A 15,358-nucleotide genomic window follows, 5' to 3' on the forward strand; every position below is an offset into this window, starting at 1 on the left:
TGATATCCCCCTTCTCACTCAGGGTGACCTGGTTCTCAATATGCTAATCATATGCAGATTAGTGTGCTACCCCTTCTCACTCAGGGTGACCTGGTTTCCACTCAGCAAATTAAGCAGGTCTCACCAACTGCATATTTCTCAGGCAACTCTTTATTCCAGCCCCTGGGCACACTTCTTCTAGCTTAACACTTTCTGCTTTCATAGATCTTCACATTGAGCCTCCCCACACAGATACATGGGCTCAATACTACACCAATATTTTGGGGACTCTCAACCCCAGGCTTTGCAGCCTGCTTCTCTTAGTACTTTGGACACACAGTCCCTCTTTGAACACACAGTTCTAGACACACAGTCAAACTCTAATGCTTTAGGGACTTCTACCCCAGGACTTTCAGCCTGCTGATCTCCTTTGGACACCCAGTCCACCCCCAAGTCCATAAGGTTAGCCAGTATCTTTCAGGGGCTCTCTCTTCTTCTGCTGCTAGCTCACTTCCCTCCATTCACAACTCAGGTGCAGGGTTGCCAGGTGGAAATTTTTTTTCCAGCCCACTGGAGCCCAAAAAACAGCCCAAAAACCGCCCAAACACAAACCCCGCCCCTGACACCCCCACCCCCGCGTCATCACCCCCGCCCCCGCCGTCATAAACCCCGCCCCCGCCGTCACCGGCCCCGCCTCCCACGTCACCGGCCCCGCCTCCCCGTCATCGGCCCCGCCTTTTACATCATCGGCCCCGCCTCCCCGTCATCGGCCCCGCCTCCCCGTCATCGGCCCCGCCTCCCACGTCATCGGCCCCGCCTCCCACGTCACTAACCCCGCCCAAAACGTCATTAACCCCACCCAAAAACGTCACTAACCCCGCCCCCCCGCGGCCGAAAAAACCGCCCGAAGCACAAAAACCAGCCCAAAAAACCGCAACCCGCCGCGGGCAAAAATTTCCCGCGGCGGGTCGCGGAAAACCGCCCAATTGGGCGGTAAAACCGCCCACCTGGCAACACTGCTCAGGTGGGGTATAAAGTGGTTAATTAGCCACCCAGGACCCAGCCCATAATCTCCTGCACCTGTGGGCCTCCCAGGGCTCTCCCCGGTCCTAGCGACCTCCATCTTCTTCTAGCGCCCTCTAGTGGCCTACACCGTATAGGACACCCCCTTACTTATCACACTAGGTAATGTATTGGTGTTTTAGAGCCTGGTGTAATTACAATGCTGCCTTTCTACGCATAAGGTTGTAGCTCGTCCTGTCCTTGGAATTAGTGCTGTTATGGTTTGGTAAGGTTCTGAGTGTGTTTTTGTACAACTTTGTGTATAGTGTTTTGCAGTGGAGAGATTGTGTGTTGGCCGTACTAAGGTGACATCAACACTTTAAATTAATTTTAGTTTGTTTGTCATAACATCAGACATGGTTTTATAATATTTTGGAGGATCGGATGTTGAATTGTTAAAGGTATTAATTGTGATTATTTTACTTTATTTATCTTTCTGTGTTTTGTCAGACAATTATGGCTGTAAGTCCCACCCTTGGCATCACCGCTAACCACACCCCCTTTAGCCTCCCCAAACAGTTGAGCCACTGACCGCCTATGAGTAGAATACAGCAATACAAGGTCAAATTTCAGTGAGGCTTTCTTATTTACTGATGGGTTCATCGTACCTGTTGTAATCTGCCTTGGGAAGACTGGTGTTATAAAGATTGGAAGTAAAATTAAACGCTGCTTTCATTGGGGCACATGGAATCACCTCATCTCTTTTGTACAAATGGATTATTCTGTTTTGAGCATGTTTCAGGGGCAAGTGGTTTTCAGAAGTCAAAATAATAAAAATAAATATTTTCTTTCATGCAAATTTCTCATTTGTTTAAACATAACTAAATGGACTATAAGTCCCTAATGCTGTCTATTGGGTTTTCTTATATTTTGTCCTTGTGATGACTTATACTGTGCCAAAACTGGAAATACAGTGAGATAGAATAATAGAATTCAGTAACTTCCAAAACTTATTAATTAACATTGAGGCCCTTTTCTCAAGCTGCAGGAAAAAGGGCCCTGTGCTGGTGGAGGGGGCTGTTTTTCTCACACACCATGGCCTTTTTTACCGCAGGCACACATGGCCATGCAACGGGGACCTTTACCACCACCTATTGAGTTGGTGATAAGGGCTCCTGTGCTAACCCGGTGGTAACCGGGCAGCGTGCGGTGATACCCAATTACTGCCAGGTTTTCGCCATGCAATCCATTTCCAGGGGTTTTCTTTTTCCCCTGGAAATGGTTCGCGCTCGGGGTGGGTCCTCAGTCATTTTTTTGTAGCTGCAGCCATAACCCTAAATTGAGAAGGAAAAGACAAAGAGGCACGAGATGAATCCAAACCCAATTCCAATTCCCCCCCCCCCCCCTCCCCCAGCAAACTGTTAGATTCAAACTCAGGGTTAACTAAATTGCTATCAATAAATGAAAAGAAATAATTGTTGCTTTTGTAATTCTAATATTGCACACAGCACACACACATAAATATTTCACAAATGTATTCGAAATGAAAATACTTCTTTATTACAAACAGGAAACAACAAAAGGAAATTCAGTTATGACAACCTGCAGTTAATACATCCTTTGTATCATCTGCACAAGCGGGAACTTCAGCAGAATAGTGGGGGGGGGGGGGGGGGGGGAATTAAATGCTTTTGAAGGTAGAAGTAAAGGTAAAGGTAGCATGCTTCTTGACAGAGAAAATGGGCAAGTCAATTTATTTATGAAATCCTGCTTAACACTATATTCATTTACTAAGAGTTAACATGTAGTAATGCATAAATATGCATTATTTGAACCACTTTTTTTAACAGTAACTAGAGCTAATGCTTCACACACAAAAGTCGTGTATTTTGTTTCATCTGAGTAATAACTTAATGCCAATTTTTATTAGCTCACAAAACTAGATTCACCGGGGTCCATATTCAGACTGTGAGAGTTAGGCCACTCCTTCGGTCTGCGGTGATGCCGAATATTCAATACTGGCCCATTCCCGGTGACTGGCATTGAATATGCAGTTTATTTTTGGCCAGTTTGAACTTAACTAGCGAAGCCGATATTTGGCGCTGGCTGGTCAAGTTCAAACTGGCCAAAGATATACCAGGTATGCACGCGGCCACACATGGCCGCCAAACTCATGCTGAAAATCAGCGGATAGCTGGTTGTATCACAGCATATAACCAGCTATCCACAAATTTTCAGCACGTCATGGCCTGCCATGTCCCACTGAAAGTTTGTGGATAGCCGGCTAAGTACCATTTAACTGGCCAGGTGCCATTTCTGGCCGGTTAAATGGTTTTGAATATTAGGGGGACTAGGTTTTAGGCATCAGAAAATAGTTCTGTTCTTCATAATTCACAATTAGATCCAGCCACCATATTGTAACTTGTTTGGTAAATACACTTTTGAAAGATAATCAGAAGACAGTGAGGTCAGGGCTTGGATTTCTGCCTTCATGTTAGACGCTGCCATAATTTCCATCTGTAATTAAATAGAAACTATAAATTATAGCATAGTTATCGTTTGAGAAAAATACATATAGATGCAATAAAAACACTTTGGTTCTTATACAAACTAAGGAGGTCTTTTACTAAAGATTAGCACATTTCTCTCAAAAATGTCCCAAGTTGCGATTTTTGACACCCCAGTTTTCAATGTTTTGCTCTACTGTTCGTCCATATTTCAAGGTGGCGAGTTTTGGGTGAGATCTGGGCAGCACATGAGCGGATCCAAAAGAAAGATTTTTTTTCTGCAATAATGGAACAAAATAAAAACATCTTGGGCCAAAATTAAAATGTTTTTGGCTAGACTTGTTTCAATCATGAAAAAGGAAACAAAAAGTGCCCTAAATGGTCAAATGACACTGGAGAGATTGAGGTATAAGCCCCCTTACTTCCCCATTGATCACTGAAGAGGCTGGCAAAAAATATTAAAAAAAAATTTTTTTGAGGGTGGGAGGGGGTTAGTGACCACTTGGGGAGTAAGGGGAGGTCATCCCCGATTCCCTCCGGTGGTCATCTGGTCAGTTCGGGCACCTTTTCGTGGCTTGGTCATAAGAAAAACAGGACCAAGTAAAGTTGTCCAAGTGCTTGTCAGGGACACCCTTTTTTTCTCATTATGGGTCGAGGACGCCCATGTGTTAGGCACGCCCAAGTCCCACCTTCGCTACGCCTCTGACACGCCCCCATGATGGTCGTCCCTGCGACGGAAAGCAGTTGGGGACGCCCAAAATCGGCTTTCGATTATACTGATTTGGGCGGCCCTGTGAAAAGGACGCCCATCTTCCGATTTGTGTCGAAAGATGGGTGTCCTTCTCTTTCGAAAATGAGCCTGATAGTATACAATGTCAACACAATACGTCATAAAACATTTTAATAGACAGCATAGGGTGTAAGCAAAGATAGAACATATAGATAGATGATAGAGTAACAGGAGTAAGAAAATAAGGGACTAGTTAAAGATTATGTCAAAAAACAGACTGAATGGAGGGAGGACAGGATCTCTCAACTAGGAATTCTAGTGCATGCTTACATAAGTAATGCCACACTGGGAAAAGACCAAGGGTCCATCGAGCCCAGCATCCTGTCCACGACAGCGGCCAATCCAGGCCAAGGGCACCTGGCAAGCTTCCCAAACGTACAAACATTCTATACATGTTATTCCTGGAATTGTGGATTTTTTCCAAGTCCATTTAGTAGTGGTTTATAGACTTGTCCTTTAGGAAACCATCCAAACCCTTTTTAAACTCTGCCAAGCTAACCGCCTTCACCACGTTCTCCGGCAACAAATTCCAGAGTTTAATTATGCGTTGGGTGAAGAAATATTTTCTCCGATTTGTTTTAAATTTACTACACTGTAGTTTCATTGCATGCCCCTAGTCCTAGTATTTTTGGAAAGCGTGAACAGACGCTTCACATCCACCTGTTCCACTCCACTCATTATTTTATATACCTCTATCATGTCTCCCCTCAGCCGTCTCTTCTCCAATCTGAAAAGCCCTAGCCTCCTTATTCTTTCTTCATAGGGAAGTCGTCCCATCCCCGCTATCATTTTAGTCGCCCTTCGCTGCACCTTTTCCAATTCTACTATATCTTTCTAAATTTTAACTTAGAAAATCTGGAGAGAGCAGTCAGGGCTGGTGCTATATGTGCTGGGGCCCAAGTCAGACATTTAGGAGGCGGTTCCAGAGCTCACTGGCAAGCTGTACCTTTCTCAGGACCCCTTTTACTAAGCCGCATAAGCATCTACGCATGCCCAACACACGCCAAAATGGACTTACCGCGTGGCTCTTGTGGTAATTTCATTTTTGGCACGTGTCCGCTACGAGCATCTGAAGCTACGCGCGCCAAGTGGCATCTGACATGCTTAGGTCATTACTGCACAAATTCTTTACCACTAGGTCTATGGCTGGCGGTAAGGTCTGAGACCCAAAATGGATGCGCGGCAATTTTGATTTTGCAGCATGTCCATTTTCGGGGGGGGGGGGGGGAAGAGGCCTTTTTTACAGGTACGCTGAAAAATAATTCTGCACATGCCGATAACCCGTGCCTACACTACCGCAGGCCACTTTTTACTGCGGCTTAGTAAAAGGACCCCTCAGTTTTTCAGCAGGCAATTGTCCTGTTTGCACCCTGTTAGTGTGGGCTCTAAGAGAAGTTCTGGATCTCTGGCACTGTCAATGACATTACCTAAGTGTGGATGACTACATCTTGATTGTCTAAGGTGAACAAGGACTGTTACAATAGCTGAGCTGCACATTGTGGAGACTAAAATAGAGGTTTCTAGCCTATGTCAATGGTTCCCAAAAACCTCAGCCAGTCAGGTTTTCTGGATATCCACACTGAATATGAATGAGAGAAATTTGCATGCAGTGGAAGCAGTGTATGCAAAGCAATCTCATGAATACTCATTGCAAATATCTTGAAAACCTGACTGGCTGGGGATCTCCCAGGACACGTTTGGGAACCACCGTACTATGTAGTTTCAAATGAAGGCTCACAGTGTTATTGCTTAGTAGAGACAAGTTGCAACTGAGCTGAAAACCCATAGTAAGCATGAAAAAACTGCATAGTCTAAATAACCAATCACATTTATTGAAGCACACGTTGACCATATGGCATGGAATAATCACAGAAATTCAACTTTACGACAAACTAACTTTAGAACTCTGTGGCTAGAGTGAATGCACTAAGGTGTGGGAAGTGTCTGGATTTGACAAGGTTTCGTATGATAACAGAGACTAGTTTACTTAAAATCGATCAACATACTGCAATAGCAGTCCCTGATTACACTTTCACATGAACAGAACGTGTGTTGTTCTCTTTGAAATTATGCTCTGTATCAGCACTACCTTACTACTATATCTAATGTTGCCATTGCTATGAAGTTTAATAATAGGGCCTTTCATATTTATATTATTTATGATTACTTTACTTTGTCTGTTTGGGGGGGGGTACGGATTGTGATAAGACCGTGTTAGGTTGTGTGGACTGCTGACAATTCCATTGTTCACCCTTTGTGTATGACAATAAATTTGCATCTTATCAAACTGTTAACAGCTAAGAACGCAGCATGAAAGAATTGGGGTTTGATAAGATGCAATGTGATCACAAAAATATGTGATACCATCTTGTTTGATATTATAAGAAAGTTGATGCACGGCTCCTGATGAAGCACGTAAAGTGAAACTGGTTTGGCCACCGTCGAGCCATAGCTAAATGCTCAACTACTTTTTATATATAAAAGAAGATAATTGAGAATAAAGGAATATTTGGAATTTTAATACATCGTGTTGATTATTTAAACATTTACACTGGACTCTTCACTTGCTGACGTTCATAGTTACACCAGCCATAAAATGCAGCAAGGACACACAACTTACAGTATTCTGTACGTTGTACATGTAAATGGCTGCAACGCCAGTGCCCCTCCTATGCTTTGACCCATGAACACGCCCCTGCATTTACATGCTATGCCTATTACGCTCACCCTTGTAGGATAGCTCGTAGTCACTTTGCCATCACTTATGTGCATTAAGGTACACTTAATCTATGAATGTGCTAGTGTTCCATATATTTATGTATGCAAGTGACACATAAACATAGGTCCCCAGTTGTAGAATTTCCCCCTCAGTGTGCATCATCGCCCTACATGTCATTAGGGATGGGACTGGAATTTAGTCAGGTTCTAGGGCTTGACAGTAACTCTTCAAGAAAAGGTCAGAAGACAGAGCCATTACTATGGACAATAGATCCAAGTGATGACTGACTGGTTCAGAGATGAAAGTGCTATTTCTTAATCCAAACTAATATCTTGATACTAAATATAGAAAATCCTGATAGTGGATTTTAAGCCTTACTCAATACACATAAATTATTTTAGTAAAACTCATCCCGAACTCCAGGATGCTAAGTTACTGAATATACCCACTTCTTTCTTCCAAAGCGGTTGGCAGGCAACATAAGGTCTCTTCTGCAGACTGGCAAGCTTTTTTTTGTCCATTTCAGTCAAGGGAATTAAAGCATCAGGAGATATATGCAATCTAAAAATAAAAAAGTGAGATTTTATTTATTCTGGAAATAAAGAACCTTTACAGCATTTCTAGTTTTTCCTTTTTTCAACTCTTTCAATCCTCTCCATCATTGATATCAGAACATTTCCTCACACAGCCCAGTTGGATTGGAGCTTGCAGAGCAACTTGAAGAGACTGAACCTTCTGGCATTGCTCTGCAGCCTTCTAAAGAAGGCCAAGATGGCTGCTAACTTATCTCTGTGACATGTACAGACCTTGACATACCTGATAGCAAACACTCCCATTTCCAAGCCAAAGGGGTGAATCATATTGGGTATTAAAACATTTGATTTAACCTAACGATACTAACCTTTTTATATCTGATGGAAGGAGTCCAAGCCACCTTATAGATGGGACTGTCAGATTATGGGCATCAAAGGACATGGACTAAAGAATAAGGACAAAATCCAATTGACAGTTAATCAGATAAAACAATACTGAAACATACTTAGGGCTCTCTGGTTCTAATTTGTACTTATTCTTTATACAGGGGAAAAAGTCCCACAGACAGGCCTAGGGATTATTGTCCTAGAGGAAAGTGGAGTCAGAAATGGCATCTAAGCTGTTTGTGTCAAATCATAGACCCAGTGTAGTCCATTCCATTCCTCCCACATTGCTTGTACTTCCCAGGAGTAAAGAGAAGAAATGGATGATGAGGTAGCTCAAAACAGAGCAGCCCATAGGAGCCGGTTCTTTGATTTTGTCCAGGGAGGGGTAACTTCCATTAGGTTTAGCACCTTCGATCACATTGAAAAGTTGGCTTCTATGGAACAGCCACTGAAGCGTTTTTTTTTCAAAGCACTTAGACTTACAAAGTTCCATAGTAACCTATGGAACTCTGTAAGTCTAAGTGCTTTGAAAATGAACCCCCATGCCATATCGCAATAACATATTTAGATCAAACTTATTATTTGACCTGGGACTTCTAAATTAAACATGGGGTATGAGCATAGGCAAAGAAATAGGAATGTAGTAGGCCACAGGGGCCATGGCCTAACTAGCTTGGAGCAGCACCTTGGATCTCCTGCAATTACTATGGCTGCTGTAGGAGATGGGATTGGGTTGGGCTAGAGCAACAACAGTGCCATTATTGGTACCTGGTACCTCTCTCCTTCTCCCTTCCCCACCTCCCAAATCTAGGCATAGCAATATAAAAGCACAGCAGCAGTGGAAACTCATCTTCCTGGACCAAGTTTATAACCATGTGGTACAAAGTGCAACACACCAACCCAGGCACAGGGGAAGAGGAGCCACTGCTGCTGCCCAGAATAGATTTTTAAATCTCTATATGCTGCCACAAATATGTATAAGTAGCATCTTTTCTAAAATTGCTGCTCAAACATGTAGCCTAGATGATGATGCCTAAGCCTTCTGAAACCACCTCCTAAATTTGTAGATGATACAAAGTTGTTAAATCCCAAATAAAGTGTGAGGAATTGCAGGAGGGCCTGGCAAGGTTAGGGGACTGGACATCATGGCAGATTAATTTTAATGTGGACAAGCACAAAGTGATGCACACAGGGAAAATAATCTAAACCATAGGTGCGTGATGTTGGGTTCCCAACTAGGAGACATCGTGTAAGAAAAAGATCTTAAGAGTCATTGTGGGCAATATGTCAAAATGCTCAGCACAGTGTGTGATGGCAGTCAAAAAGGCAAATAGAATATTCAGAATTATTAACGATGTGAGTATTGTGGGTAGTTCCGTCAAAGCTGACCCAACCATTAGGCAGGACTAAGCAGTCACCTTGGGCAGCAGCTTCTGGAGGTGCCAAAGAAGAACTTCAGTGAAAGCAAAACAATAGGGCCAAAATTCTATATAGGGCAACAATTCAATAAACTTTCATGCTAAGCACTATTCTATAAACAGTGTTCAGAGGAGGGGGGGGGGGGGGGGCAGCATTTATAGAATACCATTTAGGGCTGGGACTCATGTCCAATTTTAGGAACGAGGATTTACACCAAGTACATCATGGTGCAAATTCGTTCGCCTAAATTATGCATGGATCTCCTTTATTCTATAAAATTGCACATAAGTTCCAGGAATGCCCCTCCCATGGGCATGTTCCCTTTTTGGATCCATGTGTAAATTTATGTGTGGATCCCAGCAGCTAAAAATGTGCACGTAAATTTTAATTAATGTCAATTAGTGCCGATGACTCGAGCATCTAATTATTGGCACTAATTGGCTTGGTATTCAATTAAGTTGCATGCAGAAATTGGACGTGCGCCCAAATTTCTGCATGCAATTTATAGCGATATATTTATTTATTTATTTATTTATAGCATTTATATCCCACATTTTCCCACCCATGGGCAGCCTCAATGTGGCTTACATCAGTCTGCAAAAAACATACATCAATGTAGCTAACAATCAAAATCAATGAAGTAAAGAGAAGCAAGTAACAGCAAAGGAGTGGAAAAGGAGAAAGTGTAATAGAATTCAATATGTTGTAACGTCTGCACAAGTTCAGAAGTTAGAGATGGTAGGCGGGTCTACAGCGTAAGCTTTCCCAAATAATAGGGTCTTTAGAGAATTTCGGAAGGCCAAATGATCTTGAATAGATTTTACAGATTTTGGTAATTCATTCCACGAGTGAGCGCTAACATAAGGAAAGGTGGATGCATAGGCGGTTTTATACTTGATGCCACAGCAGGCTGGGTAGTGAAGATTCAAGTACGTGCACGACGATCTGGAAGAGTTCCTAGGTGGTAAGCTGATAAGGGCATCCATATATGCTGGAGCTTCACCGTAGAGAATTTTATGCACCAGGATGCAAACTTTAAAAGTTATCCGGTCCTTGATAGGAAGCCAATGCAGTTTCTCACACAGTGGTCTTGAACTTTCAAATCTCGATTTATCGTAAATCAGTCTAGCAGCTGTGTTCTGGGCGGTTTGAAGTTTGGTATGAAGCCGAGCTTCATATATATAGAATTAGGCCATAGGTCTCTACATTTACACAACGTATAAGAAACAACTTTCACCATCAGGGCGGGTGAGCAGTTTTCAAACTGCCTATTTACCCAGATTATTCGTGGGGGGGGGGGGGTGATTATGATTTTTCAGGGGCGGAAGGGGCTTGAAAGTTAATTGGATGGTGGTTGGGGGGGGGGGGGGGGAATGCAAGGCTGAAGTTTCCACTAGAGTGTCAGATACCCTTGGGCCAGTACAGATTCTGGTTCACCCATGTCAGAAAAGGTATGGCAGAACTACAAAAAGAAGGTACAGGGGAGGGAAACCAAAATGATAAAAGGGATGGATTAGAATGGCTTTCTATGAAGAAAAGACTAGAGACGCTGTGGCTTCTCAGCTTGGAGAAATGACAGCTAAGAGGAGATATGATAGGGCTCTTCATAAGCACAAGTGGAGAGGAATGGGTAAATGGGAAACAGTTGTTTACCCTTATATCTATAGGTAGCACTGTTAAAATAAAACTAGATAAGGTATTTTTTTCATTCAATGTATTATTAAGTTGTGGAATTTTTTTTGCTGGAAAATGTGGTCAAGACAGTCCAGATCACTGGGTTTAAAAAGGAGTTAGACAAGTTCACAAAGGAAAAGTCTGTAAACCATTATTAGCAATATACAGTGATACCTCGGTTTTCGTCGATAATCCGTCCAAAAACAATCAGCGAAATCCGAAACCGAGGCAATTATTTCCATATGAATAAAAACACTGGAAAGCAATGGAATTGTTTGGCTAGACGCGCGGGGTGATGCTCACACAACGAGAAACAACGCCACATTGAGCAGGAGAACGCATTTTTGCAAAATTAGCAGCGAGGTCACATGGGCACGCCGATGAAATCCGAGACAAATTTTTCGCGAAAAAAACTGAGGAAAACCGAAACCGACGATAACCGAAGTCAACGAAAACTGAGCTATTAGTGTAGTCTTAGGGAAGTTACCACTCATTTCTGCTCCTTGGGATCCTTCCTGGTGCTTGACACCTGGATTGACCACTATCAGAAATATGATGCTGGGTCCAATGGATCTTTAGTCTGAGTCAGTATGGTATATCTTATGGGGGAAGATAAGACAGGGGACTAGGGCTCAGGCTTGCCTTTCTCTCTAGTTACTGTACCCATGGCTTTAGCTATTACTACTACTACTACTATTAAGTAGGGCTGTATTTTGATTAAAATGTTAATCACGATTAACTGCATGATTAAAGGTATGTTATTTATTTATTTTTCTCAATGCAGCTCCTCGTGACTCTGGGAAAGTCACTTAACCCTTCATTGCCCAGAGTCACAAGGAACTGCAGTGGGAACAAAAATAAATATATAAAATGCCTTGAATTGCATGATTAACCACGACTACAAATTTTAATTAAAATGCCACCCTTAATAAATTGTACCAAGCTGTGGGGAAAAAGGGCCCTGCACTAGCAGCAGGGGCCATTTTTCCCATGCACTAGGGCCTATTTTAGTGCAGCGGGTAAAAAGACCCCAGGCACACACAGCCATGAGGTAAGAGAACTCTTACCACATGGCGATGCGACGGGGAGCCCTTACCGCTACCCATTGAGGTGGCAATAAGGGCTCCCGCGCTAACCCAGAGGTAACTGGGCAGTATGCGGCGATGTCCGATTACCACTGGGTTACCACCGCGCAAGCCATTTCCAGGGGGTTTCTTTTTCCCCAGGAAATGGCATGCGCTCGGGGTGGGACTACCGCCGGTGGCTACTTTGGGCCGATGTTAGTCCTGGAAGAGTGAGCATAAGCCCGTGTTGGGCTTACCTCTGCTCCGTAAAATGGCCCCTCAAAGAATAAAAAGTAATGAAAAGATAACACATACAAAATTCAAATTGATAAATTACAAATTAAAGAATCTAGAACAGCATGCAGAATAGCTTTAACCAGTTTTCACGGCCTACTTCAGAAATGCAGCCCTACTATTAAGCATTCACATATCACTATAAGATGCATCATGCATGCAGTGCTTCACGAAGCTTTTATTTTTTTCTCATAGGCGTAGACTGGGGGGGCGAGGGGGGGCAATGCCCCCCCAAACGACGATGACGTGGACTGGTGCTAGAATGAAAAAAAAAAAAAAAAACAAGCAGGCACGCGCTCGTCTCCGTCCGCTTCGCTGCTTCCCTGCCCTCTCTGTCTGCGTCCCGCCCGAAAGGAAATGACATCAGAGGAAGGCGGGACGCAGACAGAGAGGGCAGGGAAGCAGCGAAGCAGACGGAGACGAGCGTGTCTATAATCTACCCCCTCTCTTCCTACCCTCCGGCGCAGGCAGCACCAATCTTCTCTAAGCCTTTCTTGTTCCTGGCAGCGGTAGCGACGTACACGCTGCCTTCAGCTCTGCCCCGAAGCCTTCTCTTCAAGTTCCTGTTCCCGCAGAGGTGGGAACAGGAACTTGAAGAGAAGGCTTCCGGGGCAGACCGAAGGCAGCGTGTACGTCGCTACCGCTGCCAGGAACACAGAAAGGCTGAAGAAGACTGCTGCCTGCACCGGAGGGAGGGAGGAAGAGAGGGGGTAAACGGAGTCACGATCCTGGACCTCGCGGGGGGGGGGGGGCAGCAGAGGGAAGATGAATGGGACTGGGAGGGTGGAGAGCAGAGGGAAGGAGTAAGAGATGGATGGGACTGGGAGGGTGGAGAGCAGAGGGAAGGAGTAAGAGATGGATGGGACTGGGAGGGGTGGGTGGGGAGCAGAGGGAAGGACCAGGAATTGGATTGGACTGGGAAAGGAGGTCAGAGGGAAGGAGCAGGAGATGGATGGGACTGGGAGGGGTGGGAAGCAGAGGGAAGGAGCAAGAGATGGATGGGACTGGGAGTGTGGGAAGCAGAGGGAAGGAGCAGGAGATGGATGGGACTGGGAGGGTGGGAAGCAGAGGGAAGGAGCAAGAGATGGATGGGACTGGGAGGGTGGGAAGCAGAGGGAAGGAGCAGGAGATGGATGGGACTGGGAGGGTGGGAAGCAGTGGGAAGGAGCAGGAGATGGATGGGACTGGGAGGGTGGGAAGCAGTGGGAAGGAGCAGGAGATGGATGGGACTGGGAGGGGTGGGAAGCAGAGGGAAGGAGCAAGAGATGGATGGGACTGGGAGGGGTGGGTGGGGAGCAGAGGGAAGGACCAGGAATTGGATTGGACTGGACTGGGAAAGGAGGTCAGAGGGAAGGAGCAGGAGATGGATGGGACTGGGAGGGGTGGGAAGCAGAGGGAAGGAGCAATAGATGGATGGGACTGGGAGGGTGGGAAGCAGAGGGAAGGAGCAGGAGATGGATGGGACTGGGAGGGTGGGAAGCAGTGGGAAGGAGCAGGAGATGGATGGGACTGGGCGGGGTGGGAAGCAGAGGGAAGGAGCAAGAGATGGATGGGACTGGGAGGGGTGGGTGGGGAGCAGAGGGAAGGACCAGGAATTGGATGGGACTGGGAGGGGTGGGAAGCAGAGGGAAGGAGCAAGAGATGGATTGGACTGGGAGGGGTGGGTGGGGAGCAGAGGGAAGGACCAGGAATTGGATTGGACTGGACTGGGAAGGAGCAGGAGATGGATGGGACTGGGAGGGGTGGGAAGCAGAGGGAAGGAGCAAGAGATGGATGGGACTGGGAGTGTGGGAAGCAGAGGGAAGGAGCAGGAGATGGATGGGACTGGGAGGGTGGGAAGCAGAGGGAAGGAGCAAGAGATGGATGGGACTGGGAGGGTGGGAAGCAGTGGGAAGGAGCAGGAGATGGATGGGACTGGGAGGGTGGGAAGCAGTGGGAAGGAGCAGGAGATGGATGGGACTGGGAGGGGTGGGAAGCAGAGGGAAGGAGCAAGAGATGGATGGGACTGGGAGGGGTGGGTGGGGAGCAGAGGGAAGGACCAGGAATTGGATGGGACTGGGAGGGGTGGGAAGCAGAGGGAAGGAGCAAGAGATGGATGGGACTGGGAGGGGTGGGTGGGGAGCAGAGGGAAGGACCAGGAATTGGATTGGACTGGACTGGGAAAGGAGGTCAGAGGGAAGGAGCAGGAGATGGATGGGACTGGGAGGGGTGGGAAGCAGAGGGAAGGAGCAAGAGATGGATGGAACTGGGAGGGGTGGGTGGGTGGGTGGGGAGCAGAGGGAAGGAGTAAGAGATGGATGGGACTGGGAGGGGTGGGTGGGGAGCAGAGGGAAGGACCAGGAATTGGATTGGACTGGGAAAGGAGGTGAGCAGAGGGAAGGAGCAAGAGATGGATGGGACTGCGAGGGGTGGGGAGCAGAGGGATGGACCAGGAGATGGATGGGATTTGGAGAGGTCAGGCACAGCAGAGGGAAGGAGCAAGAGATGGATGGGACGGAGGGATGGTGAGCAGAGGGAAGGAACAGAAGATGGATGGGACTGCGAGGGGTGGGGAGCAGAGGGATGGACCAGGAGATGGATGGGATTTGGAGAGGTCAGGCACAGCAGAGGGAAGGAGCAAGAGATGGATGGGACGGAGGGATGGTGAGCAGAGGGAAGGAACAGAAGATGGGTGGGACTGGGAGGGGTGGGGAGCAGCGGGAAGGAGCAAGAGATGGTTGGGACTGAGAGGGGTGGGGAGCAGAGGGAAGGAGCAAGAGATGGATGGGACTGGGAGGGTGGGGAGCAGAGGGAAGCCTACTGGAAAGAAGACACTGCATAAAACAGAAGACACTGGGATCAAAGCGAATAGAAAAACTAAATGATCAGACAACAAAGGTAAATAAAAGTTTATTTTATTCATAATTTATTAATTGAAATGTGTCAGCTTTTTGAAATGTGCATCTGTGATATTTTGCCTGTAAATTTCATTTCCTTCCTCCATATTAGCA

General features: G+C 45.8%; 1 protein-coding gene across 1 annotated transcript in view; it reads right to left on the bottom strand.

Moving 5' to 3' along the window:
• Window positions 1-3,163: 3,163 nt before the first annotated feature.
• Window positions 3,164-15,358, bottom strand: part of SPO11 (SPO11 initiator of meiotic double stranded breaks) — a 47,269-nt gene continuing 35,074 nt past the window's right edge. Inside the window, exons 11-13 of the mRNA XM_030212674.1 lie at window positions 7,899-7,975; window positions 7,447-7,558; window positions 3,164-3,498 (exon numbers count right to left, since the gene is read on the bottom strand). Coding sequence (XP_030068534.1) covers window positions 3,379-3,498; window positions 7,447-7,558; window positions 7,899-7,975 — 309 coding nt within the window. The 3' untranslated portion in view covers window positions 3,164-3,378. The remainder of the gene's footprint in view (window positions 3,499-7,446; window positions 7,559-7,898; window positions 7,976-15,358) is intronic.

Source organism: Microcaecilia unicolor, chromosome 8, assembly GCF_901765095.1.
Source record: "Microcaecilia unicolor chromosome 8, aMicUni1.1, whole genome shotgun sequence".
In the NCBI taxonomy this organism is placed as follows: Eukaryota; Metazoa; Chordata; class Amphibia; order Gymnophiona; family Siphonopidae; genus Microcaecilia; species Microcaecilia unicolor.